We start from the raw sequence: 24504 nt of genomic DNA, 5'->3' as shown, positions 1-24504 counted from the left end.
GCAAGTTCTCTATCCAATTACAAATACTAGGGTCTAGGCCAACATTCCTTAATTTAACCAATAACATTCTGTGTGACACACAGATTCCTGATGGGTCAAACACATACCGGTATTAACGGAGCGCAAGAGAGAACAAAATGTATAGGGCTCCGTTGGACCCACAAAGAGAAAGCTGTATGAATCTGTCCTTTTTGTGCTTTACTATATAAAACTTCACTAGAACTATCATTGTAAATGTTTGTGTCTTTGTGTGTGTTAAGAAGGCTGATGGGAGTACTACAATGACAAAATTGGGCACAAATGGACAAGTAAAAAAGCAGCCATTGTAAAAATAGTAAGTACTGTTTTAGATACATATATAAAGTCATTCCCTGCCATGTCTGAATAATAGAACCCCCACTTTTAGGTTTCATTACATTGAATGGCATCACATGATAGAATAACAGCAACTGTCTCATTACAGATACTGTCTCTTGGGTTGGCACCACTCATACTTGACAGAATTCCTCAAATGTCATATTTGCTTCTCTGCAGCCTCCTTACTAGATCTCTCTTCTACTATAATTGAATTCAAACAGCCTTTCTATTGCTTAGTCCCATTTCTCCCATCAGTAGTTTTATGAGGGTAAAACCTGTGGTGATTTTATTTCAGTTACCTGTTTGAGTGGCCTGGGGCTTTTAACAATTTACTTCTTTTTTAATTCATTCACACATCCTGTTTTTCCTCCTGGCTTTATATCTACCTCTCACTTATATGGGTCTGCATGGTTTCTTTATTTTCTCAGTCCATGCCTAACCACCAGAGACCTGTTCTCAATTCTAGATAAATGCTAACCAGACAGTTTTGTGCTAGAAAAGTAAAGGTGCAGAAAGATGTATATGTATCTCTTTACTTTGAAAATTGTAAGAGACTAAGTAAGTAAAAAGAGGAAAAGGGGAAGATATAAAAATTAATCTAACTTTATAAAAATGCTGGAATGGGGCAGCCACCCAGCATAAGCAATTTATTGTTGAATTCGGTATAACTGTTCCTAAATTAAAGCAATAATTAACCATAATTGGAGTTTCTCCAAAGCTTGCAGATCATGTTTTATTTCATTTATATGGCCTTATCATAATTGCATTATTATAACCATCCTGTTATTTCCAGTTTCTTTTTTTCATCTTAAAATAAATCTAAACACTAATCCAAGAAATAGAGTGGAAAAATAACTATAGCACACACTGACTCGCGAATGTGTGGTTTGATAGATATACAAATGTCATTAATAGTATAGGTGTGTTTTACAATTATTATGTTATCTAACATCTGATATTATATTAACGCGTGCTTATCATTTCTATTTGAGGTTTAGTTACCATATGTTTTCCCTTAACCCAATTATAGCAAGTTGCCAGTCAAAGTAGAAAATAACTGATGCTAAGCATAAATTATTTAAATTAATTCCCCATCCAAGGTCTGCTCTAAAGGCATGTTGGCTTCATCGTACTTCCTGTTTTTACAATCTTTGGAGCCATCACAATGCAAGATCATGCTCATGGTTTGAAATTTCCCTGTCTAGGTGGTTACCATCAATAGAAGACGGTAGGAGATCTGTCTGCATTCAGGTCTTTGGAACGGGGAATCTTTGATCTCTGCAACAACTTAAGCTTTGTTAAATATATAGTGAATAAAGTACCCCCTCTTGTAAAATATAAGGATATTATAAGTTACCGAGGAGTTTCATGACGATATAAAAACACGAGGCCGAAGGCCGAGTGTTTTTATACAGGTCATGGAACTCCGAGGTAACTTCTAATATCCTCATATTTTGCAACTGGGGGTACTTTATTTATTATAATACACAAATTTCAATGAGTCATGTGACAGAAATGACATCAGAACTCACCGTTTATAACTGATGACATCAGAACTCACCGTTTATAAGGATATAATTTACAGGATATTCATGGCTTTTGTGTATTATATTAGAAATAATATTTTCCCTTAGTCTACATATTCCAGTCCAGTTCCCTTGGGTGGAATTACACTGATCTGTCCACCACTCATTTAAATCTAGTTTGGAGTAGGCAAGTAAATAAACTCAAGTAAATAAACTATTGATATCCAAAGTAAGAGGATGTGGCTCAGAAATTAGGTATGTACTGATGCTATTAATGTGAGCATGTCCAATATGCCAAGATACGGTAAGATTCCTATTTCTGCTTTAAAGAAAATTGATTCCTTCTCAGCAGGTCCGAAACCCAGAATAGATCAGAGAATTCTGGAAATAAAAGCTCAGGGAACAGAGAGAAGATGCATACTTTCAGTGGCTTTTATTTATTTTTGCCTTTTGAGTTTATTCGGTTTGAAACTGAAATTATTTTGAAGACAGTGACTCTTTAATGTCTAGCACATTGCCTTAAAGGGGACCCGTCACCCAAAAAAAAAATTCAAAATCCTATTTTATCACATTAGTCAAGCAAAATGAACTTTAATTACACTATATAAATTATTTGAATCTTGCTTCCTTCAGTCTGGGATTTCAAAATTATAGCAAGCAGGCAGCAGCCATTTTGTAGACACTGTTATTAAGACAAGCCTTGTATCATCTCAAAATTTTGTTTGTGTACCAGAATAGGGGACCCGATGTCCATCCCGATGCCCTGGTTATACAATTAAATGGTAAAGAGAACGGGGGAATGTGGGGAGAGCAGTGGCATCTAGGAAGTGCTGAATGGGAAGTGAAAGTAATTGTCTGCCCTGCCACTATGCCACTGGCATAGAGGAGTGGCAGACAATATTTGATTGACAGCTGAGATTTTTAAATGCGCTTACAACAGCTATGAATGCTTTAATAAAAAATAGAAATTGGATTTCATGTTTAGTTTGAAAAGGACTTTTATTATACAGATTTTTGTGTCTGGGTGACAGGTCCACTTTAAGTCTGCGGTATGTCACGAAGAAGCATGGCATTTTAAAACTCTCTAGAAAGAGAGGCAATAAAAAATATACCTACAGTGTTGTAGACGATCAATCAGAACAAAAGGACAAAGAATGTGTACGGTGTTTCAGTCTTTCAGATCTTATTCTGTTTCCTTAAGCATCTTGTTTCTTTGAAATTGCATGGGTTATCTTGGCAAAGTATTGTTAAATCCATGCGACTCACTGATATATGGAAAACTCACAGTGAAACTGATGAGCCAATTCAGCCACTTCCATTGCTGTAAAATGGAAATCCACTATGTTTATATTTGTCTCTCAACGATGCATGTTACAGTTAGAATGTGAGTAATGTGAGTCTACAGCTTAGTCTGTTTAATACTTAGAAGGCAATGGTATTCTTTAATACAATTTTATATTGACATATTAAAAAATAGACATTTGAAGGATCGTCACTGGGTTTTAAAAATAACCCAATTATGTAAAAAATACAAAAAAAATTGACGGAAAAAGTTTTGCAACACTTATAAATCCCCCAGTGGAAGTTATCGCACTTCACTAGTGAGGAACTACCCAACCCCTAAACATAATAGTGAACATTCAAGAGCAAAGGGATAATAAGTTACTCTTGTACTCGTGTCTAACTTAAGAATCCAGAAAGCCTCTCTTAGATTTAGGTTGGTTTCCTCTGCTGAATATAGCCCACGATGGAATTGGCTAACCATCAAAGGAACATATAAGTGTGGAGCCTCTACATGTAAGACCTGTAAAGTACTGAATTCAGGTCTAGTGTTACTAGCCTGACTTATCAGAATAAAGGTTTTTATAAATGTATAATAAACATATTGTGTATCTTTTAGAATGTAAATGCTGTTTGAAACAATACGTTGTTGGCTCCATTCAAATAAGGAAGCATATAAGGGCTATTGAAAAGAAGGATGAGAGGTCCCTGTAGGAAAACATTTTTACATGTTCCCCCAATGGTATTAGGGACCTGAGTGAAAAGATCATAGAACAAGTCAGGGTACCCTATAAAGTGGACATACTATGGGGGTAATTTAATGAAGAGTTAGATTAGGAAAGGGGAAAAACATAATTTTTTCGAAGGAAAAAAAACTTGAATTTCTCAAGATTTATTAAACCCAAATGATGCTAAATGTAAGAATAAAAAAAAAAAACTCCATCTCAAACCTGCCGAGGTCATATAGAAGTCAATGGCTGATGTACCGTTTCCAATTGGAAGATATCTGATTATCTATGCTGGGTTTCGTACAATAATTCAAAGAATCTGTGGTTTTCAGGCATAAAATCCGAAAAAATCATATAATTTGGATTCTTTCATGATTTTATCTAGTATTTTTCCTCACCAGATTTTTTAAAACTAAATTTATGGATAAATCGGGTAAGTTTGTGCACGGGAGTTTGGTCAGAGTGGTTTTCAGAAGAAATTGAGAAATTTTTGGATTTTTGTAAATAACCCCCCTATGCGTCCTCTGAAAGAAAGGGCTTTCGGGATTCTTCAGTTAGACACCAAATTTTTTGAATACAAGACATGATATTTCTTAATTGTATTAACTCAAGATTTTTAACTTGTGTGATTTTTAATATATTTGAATTTTTCCCACATGCAATTTTTTTATTTTTTTTATTTTTTAATATATTAGCATTGCGGATTACAATAAGGAAATGTATAAATTCCCCTTGTATACATTAAATGATGGCAATATAAATATATTTTTAATATTTTTTTTAATCTAATATATAACATTAAAGTGTATTATGGTTTTAAGTATATACTGTACGTATATATCCGTGCAGGTTGTATAGAGTGTTATAGAAAAAGTGTCCAATAGGGACTGCTGTTGTATTGTCTATTTAAGGAAGTTGTAATTATAATGCTCTGAGCTTATAATGCTCTGAGCCTATGATTAAAGGGGTGGCTTACCTTTAAGTTAACTTTTAGTATGTTACAGAAAGGTCAATTCTGAGCATCTTTACAACTGGTCTTTATTATTTGTTTTTTATAGTTTTTAAATGATTTGCCTTTTTCTTCTGTCTCTTTCCAGTTTTCAAATTGGGGTCACTGACTCCATCATAAAACAAATGCTCTGTAAAGCTACTTATTGTTATAAAAACTTTTAATTACTAATTTTTCTCTTTAGGCCTTCTCCTGTTCATTTTTCAATCAAAATGAAAAACCCATTGAAAATTGTTTGACAATCACTCTCTACACCATATTAAAAGTTAACTCAAAGGTGAACAACTCCCTTTAAGGGTGCTACACCCAAAACATGTCAGGCTTTTTTGTCCAACAACCTGTCTTAATAAATCACCATTTTTTAGCTTAGAGGGCCTCCTGGTTTGTGATTAAAACAAGTGTAGTGATGGCTGAGCACCTGTAGAGGCTACGATATGGCATGAGGAGGAGCTGTGCAACTGGGATGTCAGCTGAAGGGCAGGTATGGAGTGGTTTTGTTTGTTATCTGAATTAGCTATGGTAGGCATGCTGTGTAAAAAGTGGAGTAAAACATTACAAGTTGCCCATAGCAACCAATCAGCAATTATATTTCAACAGTTACAAAACAAAATCAAATATTTAATTGGATGCTATGAACAATATCACCAGTAGTGTTTTATTCCACTGTTTACACAGCATGATTAATAGACCCCCCATATGTAGGATCTGGAGCTTCCCAAAATAAAGTTTACAGGAACACAGTTTCATTCAGACTTTCCCCTCACCATTGAGGGTAGCTTGCTGATTCTACCCTTCAGGGATACCAGGAGAACCAGCCTTCAACATAAGTAGGTGTCCAGAGGGCACTGAGGTACATACTGAGTGTATACAGTATATATATATACCTTGTTGATATGAGTGAGTAAAAATTAGAACTTTAGGTCAATGTAAGAGTGTAGATGGAGAGACTAGGTACAGTATGTGGTCAAGTTTATTCAAAAAAAGTCAATGTAGTGGAAAAAAAAGTAGCTTGAGTCCAGCACCCTCTGCTAGAATTGGAAATTTCAGCAGTGAGTAATAAATCCCCTTAGTCATATGACTGACTAACTGACTTGGGTTTACCTAGTGGAATTATAAATCACAAAATGCATGGTTTGTATAGTGATAAGCACACCACAAAATTCTCATATTAACATCCTAGGATCTGGGCAAGTGGCAAATGGACTACCAAGAGATGTCAGTAGGGTGTTATGGCAAAAAGTAATTTACAATAATAAAACCTTGGCTAAGCATTAGTGAAACGTTTGTTGGCGTGATCTTTTTCAATGTAGGAAAGCTTTAGGGGATGTTTGCCGAGGTACAGATTTTGTTGTTGGTGAACTCTCATAGGACATATGTCTTGGAACTTGGAACACATATTTAACAGTGGTAGCTGTGAGGTTGGGTGAGAATTCTGAAATAAAAATATGGTAGTAGGTATGTTTGCAGTAGTAATGCTTCAAGCAGCGTGCTGAGATACAAGTTTAGGGGTAGGCATGCATGAGTGCAAGGTTTTGATCAGTTGATTTAATGGTTATAGTAATCACATGCAGGTTGCATATGTGATAGCAAGAATACTTATAAGTTTGCAGTGCATGAAAGTACATTGAAAAGTTATACATTGAGAGTGTTCAAGGGAATGCCAAGGTTAAGGCAGTCCCTATTCCCAATGTAATATACCCAACTCAGCTAGTCCCCTACAATATTACATACAGAGAAGTTGTTTTAAGTTCTTTTTGATTTTAACCATAATAATAATACGTTATTTTACTGAACAAAGTACATTATATCTTATTTTCCTTATTAATAATTTATAATAATAATGATTACATAATACATAGAATACTCACACTTGGGGATTTCTAAATAAGAAGTCTTTCTAGAAAACTCAATGCTTTAAGGCTTATAAAAACATTTAAAACATTAAAAACCACAATAGGATTGGTCTGCCACCAATATGGATTTCTGCGACCCAAGTAAACCTCAAGTACATGGTACTGCTTTATTCTTAAAGGGAAGGCATTTCTTTCTGGATAGCAGGTGTTAAAAAAAAATCTTATACCGTAACCTTCTTCTGAGAACTGCTCTTATCTTCTGATTTTTCCATTTCCCCTCTCAGCTGGAGCTACCTCTTTTGTGAACAGGAGAACAACAACATTGCATGAATCCTCTCTACATAAGCAATGTTACCACGAGAAAGGGCAGCCTGTAAGGTCTTGACACAGACTGTCTAGACAATTTTATATCACAAAGTAAAGGTCCTAGAAATGAGAAGGTTGCACACACAGTGGGAAACAGGATTGAAGCAATATTCTGTACCTTGCCATCCAGGTTTGCAGACAGGCTTAATATCCACAATAACTGTGACATCCTCCGTGGCATGCTTCTGTCCACAGTCATATGCAGTGACTTTAATTTCATACCGGTGTTGCTTATCATAGCTCAGTTTCTCTGTGTTCCTTATGTTTCCTTTAAGATAAGCAGATCACATAATCCATGAATTTAAAAGAAAAAATATTGTTGTGTAAACAGAGCATTATGTAGTACATTTTCTGCTATATTCTATTATATAAATTCTAGGTTATAGCATATTGAAAAGGTTCATGGCAACACCCCGATCAGTGGTGGATTAATATGGCCATTCCCACCAATAGTTGCTTTATGTTTTATTGATCAAATACGTCTGTCTGTTATGGACTTTAAAGGAAAACTATACACCTCGAACAATGTATAATATCTATTGCATAAAACAGCTCATGTGTAAAACCCTGCTTCTATTTTCAAAATAATATACTTTTTTAGTAGTATATGCCATTGTGTAACCCAATATAAAATTGCCATTTTAAAAAATAAGGGCCACCACCTGGGATCCTAAGATTCCTGGGGCACACAAACAAACTAAACACACCGTACATGTAAGGTCCGAACTCCACGGCGCAATGTATTCTGATCTGATGCCCTGAGAGGAAATGCTGGCAACCAGTCAGGGGCACCGCATATAATGTAAGTGATAGAAACATCGCACCTACAAACTACATGCATCGGACACGAGTGTTGTATGCGAAAGCTTCACGATGTGTCTTTATCCGACAGTCGTTTTGTGTGTAGTTTGTAGATGTGATGTTTTATAACTTACATTTTATTTGGCGGCTCTGACTGGTCGCCCGTGTTTCCTCCCAGTGCATCGGATCGGAAGACATTGCACCATGGAGTTATGCTCTTCGGTCACATGAGCCAATTAACAGACATTGCTTCCACACATCTTCCTGTTACAGTTGGAGCTGCAGTATTTCTGGTTAGGTGATCTCTGAGGCAGCAAACAGATCATCACGAAACGGTGGCTCAAGTCAAAAGATGTAAAAGGGCTATATTTACTTATATACCAGTTTGGAAAGATTGTTGTACTTTGATATTTGTTTATTTCTTAAGTATTCATTTTGGGGGTATAGTTTTCCTATAATTAAATTCTTGCCTGCCAACAAAACCAAAACCTGGACATTAGACACAGTTATGCAAGCAACTTGGTAGAGGTTCCACTGATTTACATGTTTGGTTGAGTCCTCTGTACTTTTCCAATAAACAGCCCACTTCTCTACAGTATAGACCAAACGTTTAGGCTACTTAAACGAGTTTCATAGCCAAAAAACACAAACTGCAACATGATACATTTAAGTACTTTTATTTAATAAAATAGAAGCAAACTTTTCCTATATTTTTCAGTTTTTATATATGGCTAACATGGTACAACCTCACCTGGGCAAACCATATGTACCATCTCACAGCAAATACAGTAGAACCCCCATTTTACTTTTTTTGGGGACCTAAAAAAAGAATATAATTTTTAAGTAATATTTTGGTCCTATAAATGGGACAATAGGAGGCTAGACTTCATTGTTATGCATTTACATTTTTCTCTATGGTTCTGTAACTGTTTCATGCTCTGCTCATGGTCCTGCTTGTTTGTACTGACTATTCAATGATAGTACCCTGTATTATCTCTTTGATCCTCTTTGTGGATTGTTTCTAATAAATCAGTTCTGGTTAAAGTTATAAGAACCACTGGTGCTCGACGCAGCAGAGGAATGTAAAAGTAGCTGCCTGTGGATGGATTCCAGTGAATGAGGAATTGGTGTGCTCGCACTTCGGATAAGAGGCTTTGTGTGCTCAGCTAGAGAGCCCGGCGTGAGGGAGGGTACTGGAAGGCTCCAGCATGTGATACCCTGTATGAGAACAGGTGTTGTCCGTGTGCCTGCTATGTGGGAGTTACTGCCTTATCTAAAGGGTGAGGTACAGTACTCTGGCCGGTATTGCTGCCTGGGGTAATATAAAGAGCTCTGGGAAAAGAGACTGTGGCTATGTTTGTCTAAACAGAGGAGTGTGGGACTGTTCCTGTGCCAGGGTTGGGACTTATCACACGGGTACCCCAGTGCAGGGTTTATATTATGTGAATTGCATTTATATTTACTGCTCCTTTCAAATTATATAAAGATTCACATTCTGTATTGAGAAGAAAATGGGTTTTATTGAGAGTGTGCATCCTATAATATTAAATATATATATATATATATATATATATATATATATATATATATATATATATATATAATAAATAAAAACGAATAAATATTTTATAATAAAAATTAATAAAGTGTATTAAACAGTACATGGAACCTGATTAGTAGTCACATTGATACAAAAAACGGATCCTTTACCTAAAAATTAGCAGTCATCTGATTTAAGAAATCCTAGCAAGACAAAGTTAGCTAAGCTTAGTTAAATGTATTTTAAATTCCATCTTAACAACGGAAAGTTTCACAGCTAAAGGAATTAAATAGTAAAAACAGCTAAACAGTATTAACAGGTGCACAAAATAAAAAAATATTTATTTATTCAAATGACTGATAGAGTCTTTGATGTTGGATGTTTTGCAAAATATCTGCCATATTGTTAGAATGTATTGCTCAGAGGTTCTTGCCCCAAGTCCACAGCTGTCAAAGAATGGGGGAGGGTGGTATTGTTGTAGGTAAAAGCTCATTCTAGGCTATTAAATCCAATGATAATAAAGAGAATCTTATAAAAATATCCTCTGATTCAGACACATTTCTACAACCAATTTGCTCCTGCTGAATGATCTTCTCCCTCTGGAAACATGGAGCTTTCATTTCAAAGACCTGCATTATACTGGGTTTGGGGAGACAGTGGTCTTCTGGTGCTTTATGAGGATATATTACTCATTCTCCTGCCAGTTAGAGTGATAGGACTAAGTATTGTAATAATATTTCTGGCAGCATTCTGATTTGCTTTATGTAGATAAATAAATGACCGTTGTTGTAGTGGCAGTTTACAAAGAAAACAAGAAACTGTGCATGTCATCTAAGCAGCAAACCTCCCATGTACATGTGCAGACCTGTCACTATTAATATGAGGCATCTTCATAGAAAAGCAGCATTGCCATACAATTAAATAGATAGATGATCCTTTCCAGGATTAGGATGAAAAGCACACATATTCTTATTATTTTGCTTGATTCCCTGCTAATCCTTACTTCACAGTGTCACAGTGGCAGCTGTCGTGATGGTGACAGCTATGCCACTTAAGAGCATAATAATCAGCACAAATAATTGCTCTTACCAGTTTCCATTGCCACATCTATCTATTATTTCATTGTGGCTTGCCAGAACCCTTTTACATATCTCCTATGCCACTGTCACTTTCTCTCCCTTTGTGCCCAGTGTTGCAAGTTGTTAGTCATATTATATTTATATGTAAAGCTGAATGTGCTTACTAAGTTCTATGAACACTGCAGCCTAGATTTTGAACTATAGATATATATATATAATACACAAAAGCCATGAATATCCTGTAAATTATATCCTTATAAACGGTGAGTTCTGATGTCATCAGTTATAAACGGTGAGTTCTGATGTCATTTCTGTCACATGACTCACTGAAACTTGTGTATTATAATAAATAAAGTACCCCCAGTTGTAAAATATGAGGATATTAGAAGTTACCTCGGAGTTCCATGACCTGTATAAAAACACTCGGCCTTCGGCCTCGTGTTTTTATATGGTCATGAAACTCCTCGGTAACTTATAATATCCTTATATTTTACAAGAGGGGGTACTTTATTCACTATATATTTACATAATTTCCCTAAATAAAAAAAAACTGTACATTCTAGTTGCTTAGATGTCTACAAAGAAAAACCTAAATTAATATAGACTCAGGCAAGTTATTTATATTTATGTGTTAGTGCTGTGCAACTTATTCCAGGCAGCATACTGATTATTGGACATACTACATGTTTGTGGGACAGATCATTTTGGCAATATGTGCCCCACACTGGTTACAGTTCCCTGTTCCCTGGCCATATAAAAGCATAAGGCTTAGTGTTCTTATAAAAGTACCAACTTCATAATTTCTTATAATGAGGACGTTATAAGTCATGTGACATCATTAAGCATGGTTTATAACTGATGACATCACCAAGGGGGTTATTTATTAAAGTCTGAATGCAAAAAAACTAGAAAAAGTAAGGTTTTTTTTTTTACTATAAAATCCGAATTTTTAGTGGAAAAAAAATATTTTTCAAGATTTATTATACCCCAAGGATGTAAAAAGTTAGAATCCGAAAATACTCCATCTTCAACCTGTCAACGTCCTGTAACAGCAGAGGTCCTATTTGCAATTTGAAGATATTATGGTCTGCGATGGGTTTCATACAATAATCAGAACATTTTGGGCTTTTCCAATGATTTTACAAATAATTCAGACTTTTCGGGTGTCAGATCTGAAAAAGTCAAAGTTTTTCCCGATCTGATTTTTTCGTGGTTTTTATTGATAAATTAGGGTAAATCGTGGAATCTAGTTTTGTTGGACTTTTTTTTTATTTAAAACATCAGAAAAGATCGGATTTTGATAAGTAACCCCCTTTGGGGCAAATTCACCAAGGGTCGAATATCGAGGGTTAATTAACCCTCGATATTCAAATGGGATTTTAGCGCAAATAGTTCGATCGAAGGAATAATCATTCGATCGAACAATTAAATCCTTCGAATCGAACGATTCGAAGGATTTTAATTCATCGATCAAAGGATTATGCTTCGATCAGAAAAAACTTGGAAAGCCTATGGGGACCTTCCCCATAGGCTAACATGGACTTCGGTAGCTTTTAGGTGGTGAACTAGGGGGTCGAAGTTTTTTCTTAAAGAGACAGTACTTCGACTATCGAATGGTCGAGTAGTCGAACGATTTTTAGTTCGAATCCTTCGATTCGAAAGTTGAAGTAGCCCATTCGATGGTCGAAGTAGCCCAAAAAACACTTCGCAATTCTAAGTTTTTTTACTTCTAATCCTTCACTCGAAGTTAATGAATTGGCCCCTAAGTGTTATTTATATAGTGAATAAAGTACCCTTTCTTGTACAATATAAGGCTATTTTAAGTTACCGAGGCGTTCCATGACCATGTGAAAACACAAGGCTGAAGGTGACTTACAATATCCTCATATTTTGCAACAGGGGATACTTTATTTATTATAATACACAAGTTTCAATGAACCGTGTGAAAGAAATGGTGACATCACTAATTCCGGATTATAATCGATGACATCACTAATCCTCTATCAAACGGGCTTTTGAAACTGGAAAATCAGATTTACCCCTACAACAACATTTCCTAATGAACGGGACACAGACTTCCCATCCTGAAATTTATGGTTATTGATTTGGTACCAGAACCAAACAGAGGAGGGGACTGAGATCGTATGTTATTACAGGAGGAAGTATATTGGATTAAAAAGATAGACACTGTGGCCCCACGTGGATTAAATCAATATTGATTTTTTACTCCTTTTTTGGATATTAGATAAAGTGACTAGGTTTATATTAAATACATAATCATGTTCGGATTAAGTGCCTTTCTTAAACAGTTTTTTATGGTTATCAATGTAACATTTTAATATATATGCAGTGTTTTATGTGATCTTAATATTTTTAGTATTTTATAATACACTAATGAATATAACTATATAGCACTATGTATTTTGTCTATCAGACCATATCCCTAGGAGATTACCAGTTGATTTGATGTTCACTAATTGATTAACACCTGAAATATGGGCATGCTTTGGTGGTGGGTGTTTGGTGAGTCTATAAAATGTTTTCACTATTTTCTTAATGTATCTTGATAAAGGTCCATGGTGAGGACCGAAACATTGATCAAATAAATAAGTTACCTTTTTAAATCCTGGTGTTCATCAGCTTTTCTTACAAGTGGATATTCAGTTACTGAACTGCACCCAGGTGTGTATCTCCATAAGTGAGTGCCTAAGGGTAGAACTACATGGACGACTTGCAATCGATTTCGGCGGATTCAACGCACTGCACCAAAATGCAGGTGTCAAATTGGATGCGAAGAAAAATAACGTAAGCAATACAAATGTCGGATGTTGTGGATGCTGCGTCTGCATCCAGCGTCGTCTCATGCCGGATGAATGCTGCGACAACATTCGACATTGCTAAGACAGGCGGGAAGAGGCTGTACATTTTTTAGAAATTTTCTTACAGATTTAAAGCTGTCTATTCCAGTTTGTTTTTCAAGCACCACAGGATTAATCGATTGCTGTCCCTGAACATTGTTCACATTGATCTTTGCTATATCTTTGCATGATATGCCTTATAAAAGAACAGCAATTATATACAAGGAGACACTGCTGGTGACTCAGTCACATAATATATATCACATAATACATTCACTTCTGTAATGAGTTCATCAAAGAAAAACAGTGCATCAATAAAACCAAATAAAAACAATAATATCATTGTCTATTCAATCAACCAAGCCTCACACTTATCCAGCAAGCAATGCTATTATGAAGCATCTCGTTATAATATTCTCAGCATTTTAACACTCTCATTTTATTGCAATTGAAAAGAATATACTATGCAGTTAGAAAGTATAATAATCATGAACATGACCTTAAGAAGCCTGGAGACTTGAACACCAAACAGAAATTCAAATGCTATGCAATTTTAATAATTTTTTGGCAAGAAATTGTCAAAATATTTATGCCTTGATAGCAAATACCTGTAGATGTAATTAACATATGTTAAGATGGGGTTATAGGTATATAAAGTAAATATGACTGCAATAGGAACTTAAACTGCAGTGACATATCTTGGGCATTGCGTTTAGCTGACCTATTTTGTCCAGCCTCCACATGACATATTTAGTAGGTTGTTGGGTTAAATAAGACTAATTTAATAAGACTTCTCATGTAGAATAGGGTGAATAGTGTGAAATGTCCCAGTATAAGTGGAAGTCAGGGGAGAGGATCATGGGACCTTTGAGAGTGACAGCCATAACAGCCATAACTCATTTTCTAATGGAATTATGGAGGGGAAACAGGAAGATGGCTTTGGTATCTGAATGGCATGGCATAGTATCTGAATGGTTACACAGAATCATAGTAATTTTTCAGGCACAGGCTAGGGCAGATAGCTAACAAGTTAGCCAGGAACAGACCAGGAGTCAAAGAACCAGAAAATTAAATGACAAAGTGCACAGAAATTAGAATAGTAGACCTAACAATCCATTATTTGGCAATCCATTGGAAATGTAAATTTTGTGGCACATGCACTCCACCCTAATCCGTCCGCTCCCAACATGAACCCTACCGGACCTGGCATGTCCCCTAGACCCATGCTCGACCCACCCATCTCAAAAGGGGGAGTGGTGGGGCAGGTGCACTCCTAAAATTAGAGGCTTCCAGAAGATGAAGTCAACAGTTTAACATTGCAGGCAAGGAGAGCTGAATGAAGTCAGCAACCTGCAAATCTTGCGTGGAAGTAGGCTTGGACACATCACTACTTGCTGCATCCTTATAGCACTTTATACACACTTAATAATTATGTATATTAATTATTGTGTGAATAAACTGCAATAGAGTAACAGTCTTCTTGGACTCCCTTTTATCATTTATTAATCATATTGTTGTGCAAGGGCTGATCACAAAGTGAGAAGGTGTCTTTCCATTTATTGACAAAACTATAGAATATTTTTATCTATCCACAATTTTCTCTTTAAGCTGCTTTATATCTAACTTCCATATGACCACAACAAAAGATGAAGTAAATTCTTTGCAAACAATAGGGTGAGCTGCTAGGAGCTTATCCTTAACAGTGCAGAAAATCAGCTGATCAACAGTTTCATATGTGCTCTGACTCAGAGTTCATATTATAACTCAGAGCCTCAGAGTTATCAACAGCTTTTACAATATGTCAAAGAAAAGTCAATTTTAAATGCTTTTGAAGAACCCCATTCACCCATTGCTCAACAATAGAGAAATTCAAAATAAACTGCAATGGTAAAACTCATGGAAAAGTAACAAAAAATATAAAAGTGAGGATTTTCTTTTTGTTTTTTTGCTCCACATGAATGTTATTGCAATAACCAACAATTAGGCTACGTAACTGCAATGCAAAACAATTTAAAGATATGGCTTCTTGGAAACAAATGAATAATGGGTTTCATGGGAAGGAGGAAAATCTTCAGAGTTGGAGATAATCTCTTAATAAGCATCCTTAGCCCTTGTAAGATTGCAGCAGTTAATGAGCATCTTCACATAATTACACATATTCTTCCTTTGTGTGTAGATGAATAGTATATTAACTTGCATTTCAAAGCATAGGCTACTGCACTGGAAAATGGTTTTAGTTCTGGATTATTAAAGTCTACTATTTTTATGTAGATAGGGCATTTCCTAATAAAAAATACATGTAAACTGCTCAGGTGAAAAAACTGCCGAAGGGTGCTGCATATGTATGAGAATTATTTGCATACAATTAAACAGAATGCCCAATTTGCATGCAATATGCCATACCACAGATCCATAAGCCTTCCAGTCAAATACTTGTTGCTAAGTCAACAGAGCACTGATATTATAAAACACATGTAAAATGCATGTGTTGCACAGATAAACCCATGACGCTTCGCATTTTTTCTTCCTCAAGGAAAAATCTAATTATGTAATCGGTTTTCGTGACAATGTCAGATGTGTAATGCAAACAGACACAGTACTGTATGCCCACACACAAATACTCCTTCATATTCAGTACATGGTACTAAACCTCTTGGATGAATATTACCCCGTTCAGTGCAACGACAATACTTATGTGTTTTAAGTTGCGTAAATAAGATACAGCCAGGATATCTGGTGCTTCAAGAGGATGAAGAAGCCTTTTAAAGGCTGGGTGTGTAGTATTAAGTGAATGTGGCAATTCAGTCTCCTTAAAAATGTTGTGCATTGCATTACAACATGGGAGCTAATTTGAGTTATGACGTTCTCTTTAATGGCAATCTTCATCAATGATTTACATGTATGCTGTATTATGGCATGTTATGGCCAGGTAAGAAGGTCAGCAGATACGCCCATCAAAAATCACTGCATATGATATAGAAGGTACAATTACAGAAGGTATAAGCATTGAATGGGATGCTTCAGAATAGATATTGACTTGCCAGTCAGTCTGTCAGTTATGGCAGTCTTCTTGGTAGCTCATGGTCCACATTCAGCTAAGTGGATACTACATATTAGAAGAAGCAATTAATTTACGCCATTACTTTTATTTATGACTGCCATTAAAAGAATGATGTTAAATTGGATCACCAAAAAGAGCTATGAGGACTCATATGTGTAACATCCAGTCTAGAGTTTAACCTGTGACTTCTAGGTTGCTGTGCAGGCTCTTACACTGCTGTGCTATTTGGGCAGACAGCCATGGGTCGGGTTTATTATTACTGGTATTCCCTTGTAGGCATGGTGAACTCAGTTGTTGGTAATCTGGCCACAGAGGCACAGTATTAGCAATTAGTCTGCCTATATAACCCCCTGCACTGCTCTGATCCAACTGCCCATTACAGATCAAGCCTGCTTGGTCCTGCGTGCTCTGATACCCCTTATTGTTGGTCCTTTGACTCCTGCAACCTGCTCCTGTCCTCTGTGTGACTTCCTGGTTCTGACCCTAGTTTGTTCCTGACCTTGAGTTTGCCTCACAATACTGCTCCTGTTATCTGGTTCTGACCCGGCTTGTCTGACTACAGCCAGCTCCTTCCTTACAGGCTCCTTCCCAGAGTATGTGTTTGGGAGAACGCATTTGGGAGTACTGGATTCTTGTGCAGTAAGTCCTGGCAGCACCTGAGTAGCTGAGGGCCAGCCTGTTTTAGGCAGAAGAGTATGCCTAAACAGGAATCCAATCACTCCCCTAGGGTTTGGGTTTGCAATATGTGACTGTGTCATTAAATAGATAAAACCAGTATTGGGAGAGGGGTACTTGGGCCATATTCAATACAGGGGAGCAATTTAAGAACGATACATTCGGCTACCAAAACCTTGTGAGAGTTCCTAAACTCCCACAGTTTCTTCATTCAAACACATTTAGGAACTTTAACAAGGTTTCAGTCGACAAATGCTTTAGCCCAAAGGCTCAAGCATTCTTAAATCCGCCCCAAATACAGTAGTTACAGAATAAGACAAGCGTATTGACACCCTGATGCTTTACATGGACATGAAATTACACTAAAGAACACCATTCATCCAATTAGTGTCTTAAGAAAAGTAGGACATTTCATGATAATTTATAACACTGCTTCAGGCACTATATAGCACCTTCCAACAGCAAATACATTTATATTTATAAGATTTTGTTTCCTGTAGTACGGAAAAGATGATCACACTTCATATTCATTTTACAGTGTTGGACAGTTTGTTGATTTAGGCACGCAAATATATTCTTATGAGTTATAATTTTTTATTTGGTTTTCCTTGGTGCAATGTCAAGCAAAAGTGCAAAAGGAATAAAGAGATCAAAAGACAATCCGGAGCATGTCCCATAATCCCAGAACAAAAATCAAGATTTTCCAAATATGTAGTGAGTCATACCAGCCCTCGTGCTTCATCAATAAACCAGATAAAGAAATTTAAAGCAAGGTTGGAACTTGGTGTAGCCCTTGTTATTTCTGCATTGGTTGATGAGTGCAATGTATCAAACAACATTATTGCAGACTGCCTGTGTGTTAAAACTGCCTTTAGATTGGCCCCCTTGAGGCACTTACCCTTGAAATCAGTTAAACTGCCTAATAATATCTTCCTTTTACAATTATCTACTTTAACGCTTGTGTTTTATTTTCATTGCTGAAACTTTGCTTTGAAATAAACGCATTCAGAGCAAAAATCAAACTCAGTGTCTCCTACCAGATTGCCACCCATACCAAAACAAATCTATGACCATGTTTAAAAGGCACTGTTAGCTCCTTTCTACCCGTGTTTAGTAGAGTGTCCGATAAGTTAACTGTGCATGTTTTATAACTGCTACCATCAACTTAATTCATTATATTTGGGGGAATGTAATATAAGTCGGTAACGGAAAAAATATTTTTAATATGTGAAAAGTTATGACTCTGCGCAAATTTAATATAGCTTTTTGGAAACCAGAAACTGTTTAGCGACTATGAAATTCATAGTTTGCACCAGTAAGCAGTGAATGTAATAAAAGCTCTTAATGAAAACGTTGTTGTTTGTTCCAAAAGATTATGACACCTTCAAGCACTTCTTAAAGTGCAATCAAAATTTGCAATGCGCAATTCCCGATGCAACAACAGTTTAAGGAAGATTACATTGCAAAATGCACATTTTTTATTCATCTTTCTGCAAATTGTTTTTTTCTTTCTGATTTTTATTACATTCCCCTAATAGTAACTTTTCTTGTGTACCTCTATTAATTTCTGTGGAAATGTGACCCAAACTTTGATTTTTTAAACCCACTGCATTTGCTATGAATGTAGATAGCAAGCAAACCTTTGACATATTAGGAAACAGCAATTGGGGAATTCAGTATATACTTCTTGTTGGTAACCAAGAGAAAGTGGCATCATATAATTACATTTGATTTAATCTTATTAACCTTTTAATTCGTTTAAAGAGTGATCTGTTATTTAGTCATTTACGAGATATGATTTTTAGTCATACGTCGTTTTATAAATGATCATTGGCTTTGTCTGCTCTAACCCAACTCACTAAAATAACTTGTGACGGAATTGCCTCTACATTAATTGAGAGTAAATATAACACACTTATTATGGGAACCTCCTTTCAAGGATTGGTGTATAAAACGTAACTTTTTTTTTACAATTCTCTAGGGCTACAATAAGATTAAAGTAAAAATGCCAATGTGCGTTTCCCTTGCCACTTTATCAAGGCAAGGCTTTTCATGATAGGAACAAGTGCATTCTACTAGTACATGTAGGTGCAATGACCTATACTATTAATCCAAGTCCCATTCCCACTGCTATGGTTATCATTAGGTGGCACTCAATTTCCTTACTTAAGGTTATACTACATTTAAATGGGTTACAAGTACGGCAAAGGAGCTAACCCACTATTGCAAGCTGCTAAAATTTTAAAGGAAGAATTTTTACTATATCAGAAGGAAGGAACCCCAAACTTACTGGTCAACATGGTCCCCTTGGATAAACTACATTAAAGCTGCTATTTTTATTTGTAATATTGGTGTGCAGGCAGCCAACTCAGGTCATTGTGCCAATCCTGTGATTTCAGGAAGAGCCAGCACATCACAATGGAACTGCTTTCAGAGCTATTATATCTACTACTCAATGCAACTGGAGAAGTTGAAGCCGGGCTTGGGTGTGCTATTCTCATATCTACCACTAGGAGAGCATTTTTAACAAGGCAGGTGTTTTCTTATTACCTTTCCAGGCTTCTGGCAGGAGGGTGATATTACTCCAACTTGCAGTGCAGCAGTAAAAAGTGACTGAAGTTTATCAGAGCAGAAGTTACATGATTGGGGACAGTTGGGAAAATGAGAGCATGTCTAGCCCCACAGTCAGTTAAATAGATTTCAGTTCAGGATTCTATTTGAGGATCATTATTAATTGGTGCATTTTGTTAAAAAAAAAGTTTTACCTTTAAATTTTATACTCCTTGAAAGGAATTGCTCTTAACAAGTGTGTTCTATTATCTCTATGTTAATGTATAGTCTGTTAACATTCTAGGGCTTATTTATAGGGGCTTTGATTCTATTGTTCTTGATAAGAATTGCCTGTAATGATTTCTCATTATAAATAATGGAAACATGTAACCCATGGAATAGAAAGGAAAAAAAAATCCACATATTCCGGAAAGACTTACACATGTGTAAAAAAAAAAAAAGTCCTACAATTCTCCTTAAAGAAAAGCAATTTGGGACAATTCCTGGGGTTATGTTGCTGTACACCAGATATGCCATTACTTTTTAGGTCTCTCCAGGGTGAAGAAGCTTTAAATGTTAATAATAGGCTTTCATATAAAGGATCATTGATCTTGCCATGGGTCCTCTGAGACTGTGATGATTATATACTCTAAATCTTTAACATTGAACAGGACTTGTCTTCCTTATTCAAATACAGATATAGAAAAATACATGTATATAAAGATATAACATACATTGCCAGCCTCATTAAACAAAGTGCAACTTGCATTAAGGGGCGGATTTATTATAATGAAAATGTTCACATTTTTTAGTTTTCTTCAAATTTAAAAAAAAACTTGAAATCTCAAAAATCTTGCATGTGTTCTAATGTATGAAAAGAACTGGAATTTAAAAACTTGATCACTTAAAACCATAAAAAATGGAAAGCAGTGAAATCACATTCTAGCCTTGATTTTTAATAAATGTGCCACATTTTGAATTACTGTATTCTTGAATTAAACTTGGCACATGAAAAATAGCTTGAAATGTGAAAATACAACTTCCTTTGATTTTTACATGAACCCACTTTTATATGTAAATTTTTTAATATTCAAGTATTTTGTGCTTCTAGATCTAAAAATGTTGAATTTTGGTAAATTGGATTTATAATTTTTGGTACAAAAAACTCAATTTGCACTCAAACCTGAATGTGGATATATATTCATGTCTTTAATTTTTAGACTTATCTTTACTATTTTTTGATTATCTTTATTATAATTTGTTTATAAACAGTAGTGCCAACATGGTACCCTGTGTTTCAAAGACATTATACATTATTTACATTAGTCCCTGCCCTAAAGGAGCTTTCAACCTAAGGTCCTTATGTTTTCCTTTACAAGGAACTCTATAACATTGGAGTTACTGCACTGGGGCAATTTGCCCATTGCTAGTATATTTGATGCAATGACTACTCAACAATTCCTCCTAAGTGGGACGGTCCTCACCAGAAACATGATTGGGCTATCAAGAAGAGGAAGTGATTTGGATGGATCAGTGAGATGCATAGGAGCAGTGGTAATGAAATACTGAATAGGGACATTAAGTTATATCTTAAATTGATTCAGCTTCTGCTTTGGGAGGTCCTACCCCAAAAAGGAATACTGTTTTACTATACATTTTAGCAGAACATGAGTCAACTTTAAGGCAAATTCAATAACTTTTGTTGTACTTAATATATCGCAATGCACTCATTAGTTGTGTTTTTAAGTACTTCTTCCACCTTATAAAGAGTATCTGGTGCCCATTAAGAAAATCTTGTCTCCATTTCACTTCTTTAGCAATACAAGGCCTGAACTAAGTGTAATGAAAAGTCAGGAATGTAAGGGATCATGTTCCCCTTATTGTTTCTGTTATTAAAAAAATTAAAAGTGCTTATATTTTTATTTCATATTTTGTTATTTGAATTTAGATTAGATATGTTAGCAGCAAACAGCTTTATGTGAGCAAGTGTAAATGCCAGGGCACATGAAAGGTGGTGTGTGTGGGCTCTGTGAGCAGGCAAATCTGAACTTTGTTCAGAAATTAACAAATGCAAAGTCATTTCACACTCAGATGAATTACATTATTCTGCAAAGTTCATCAGCTCTGATGAAAGGTGAATATGGAAAATTATGTATCAAAAATGGTAAGTGACAAAAAGTCATTTTCTCCTCAAATGGATAGTAAAAAAGTGGGTTTTAATATTAAAGTGTCACTGAGCACTTCTTTAGGATTAAAAAAAAAAAGACTATGGAAAAATACCTAAAATTAAACTAAGTGCAAATTCAGATTTTAAAATTCTGTAATACTGCCAACCTGTATTTGGTTGAAAGTGAGAAATAAAATGAGCATTTGAGGTACTAACATTTAACAACAACCTTTGTGGTTCAATAAAAGTATTGATGTTGAGGTCGTTTAGACAAGAGGTACTTTTAAGGCTTTCAAGTTAGCTGGGACAGCTGAAACGTTTATCAGGTACAAGAGACCAATAAATCATGAAAATACGCTAACATTTAGATGGAAAAGGGTATTGCAGCAAGCAGTAAAAAGAATCAAAAATTATTTTTTAAATATGTAAATAGTAAAACATGAAGCAGAAAAAGGTGGTGCCCTTAATATCAGAGGGGTGTCAACTGGTTGATGAGAACCAAGAAAAAGCAGAGATTCTGAACTCTTTTTTTTTTCTGTCTGTCTACATAAATGAGGAAGCAGTTAATGAAGGTTTCCTTTGTAACAACTAATGATGCTTGGTTCACACACAAGGAAATGCAAAAGAGAGTAGAATAGGCAAAGTTCTGGGACTGGATGGTATTCATCCCAGGGTATTAAGGGAGCTTAGGTCTGTGATTGCCATATGTCTTTACTTAATTTTTCAGGATTTATTGAGGTCTGGCATGGTGCCAAGCGACTGGTGAATTGCTAATGTGGTGCCGCTATTCAAAAAGGGATTCCATTCTCACCCTCAAAACTATAGGCCGGTTAGTCTGACGTCAGTGGTTGGAAAGTTTCTTGAAAAGGTGTTAAGGGATAAGATACTTGATTTCATTGCAAATAGTACTGTGAGTTTGTGCCAGCATGGTTTTATGCGTAATAGATCTTGCCAGACTCATTTAATTTGTTTTTATGAGAATGTGAGCAGGAACCTCGATTCTGGGATGGATGGCAGTGGATGTAATACAGTGCCACACAGAAGGTTACTGGTTAAATTAAGGAATGTTGGCCTGGAACATAGTACTTGTATTGAACTGGTTAAAAGATATATTATAAAAAGGTGGTGGTAAATGGAAACTGTTCTAATTGGGTCAGTTTTGCCAGTGGAGTACCACAGGGCTCTGTTTTTGGTTTTTCAACTTGTTTATTAATGGGCAGCTGCGCAGTAAACTGGAAAATGTTCAATGTTGAAAAATGCAAAGTTATGCATTTTGGAAAAAATAATATAAATGCAAGTTATACACTTTTATTACATATGAGGGTTTAAGTTCACAAAGCTTCATTACAGCCATGTAGACTTGCAGAAATAAAGGGCAGAGTCAGTTGCCAGAAAAGTAAGACAAGTAAAGGCATTTCCAAGAAAGATTATGAGAAGTGTACCAAAAAATGGTCCTCTGAAAATAGAGTTGCCTCAGCCCTGCTGAATCATACTCCAAGTGGCATATTTATCAAGGGTCGAATTCCGAATTGAAAAAACTTCGGAATTCGTAGATTTTTCAAAGTCCACCAATTGACTCCAAGTAGGTTCTAGGAGGTTCCCCTGTAGGCTAAAACAGCAATTCGGCAGGTTTTAGATGGCGAATGGTCGAAGTCGAATTTTTAAAGACACAGTACATGATAAATTTCGATATTCTAAATTTCAATTTTTTTTTGCAAATTCAAATCAAATTTGGACTATTCCCTATTCAAAAAACACCAAAATAGCTCGAAATTCGAATTTTTTCAATTAGAAAATTCACCTCAACCTTTGATAAATCTGCCCCCAAACGTTAATGATGAGATGGGTCTAGCACCTGTGAACAGACCTTTACTCAGGGGACTCGGGAAAGATGCTGCATCTAAGAATGACTTACTCTTGGCTGGTTCATATAGATAGGTCCAACCAAAACCATTTTGCTTTTTTTATTTTACGGCTTTTGCACATACTTGCAAGTTTATAGCTGGAACAACTGGACTCCATATATAGATTTATACCAATTGCTGGTTATTTGCTCAAGCGACATAATTTATGTTATTAAGAGGCCTGAGCCAATTGCAGTAATAACAGGCAACAGACTATCCAGATGCTGGGAATTCATCTGAATCACCTTATCTAATGAGCTGCTCCTGCCTTTTTTTTACTGTTGAAGTAGTCATTAATGCCCAACAAAAATGCAAATCTAGCAATACAGAAAATTATGAGAACAATTCTTGAAAATAACACAGTACTTCCAATTCCTCATTTCTCTCTTGCAGTGATCACTGTACACAAATCCTGGGCTAATCCAGATTTATTTCTCATTTTATAACTGAAAAAAGGATTTAGAAGTCCATGAAACTATGTTCCTTTCACAAAACATTAAAACACATCCCTTTTACTTTATGCTCATCATTACAAAAATAGTTTATGCTTTCGTCTTCTCTCTTCAGCACATGATATCAGCTCTTCGCTGTTTGTGTTTAAAGGCCAGAAATAAAGAATTTTAAATATTACAAACATTACAAAATGGCAGTTTCTTTTATAGACTTGAAAGCGTGCATGTCCACTATCAGTCTTTGTCATCCAGCTCCAATACAATTTAAATACTGTATTAGCATTCTGTTATTTTCTG

The 24504-nt window shown here is 35.7% G+C and overlaps 1 protein-coding gene across 1 annotated transcript in view; it reads right to left on the bottom strand.

Annotated features, from left to right (window-relative positions):
- clstn2.S (calsyntenin 2 S homeolog) overlaps positions 1 to 24504 on the bottom strand; it is a 454486-nt gene that overhangs the window by 97658 nt on the left and 332324 nt on the right. The window contains exon 5 of the mRNA XM_018265797.2: positions 7239 to 7388. Coding sequence (XP_018121286.1) covers positions 7239 to 7388 — 150 coding nt within the window. The remainder of the gene's footprint in view (positions 1 to 7238; positions 7389 to 24504) is intronic.

The sequence above is a fragment of the Xenopus laevis genome, chromosome 5S (genome assembly GCF_017654675.1).
Source record: "Xenopus laevis strain J_2021 chromosome 5S, Xenopus_laevis_v10.1, whole genome shotgun sequence".
Lineage (NCBI taxonomy): Eukaryota > Metazoa > Chordata > Amphibia > Anura > Pipidae > Xenopus > Xenopus laevis.
Note: the sequence above shows the minus strand (reverse complement) of the source record. Positions and strands in the feature narration are given on the sequence as shown.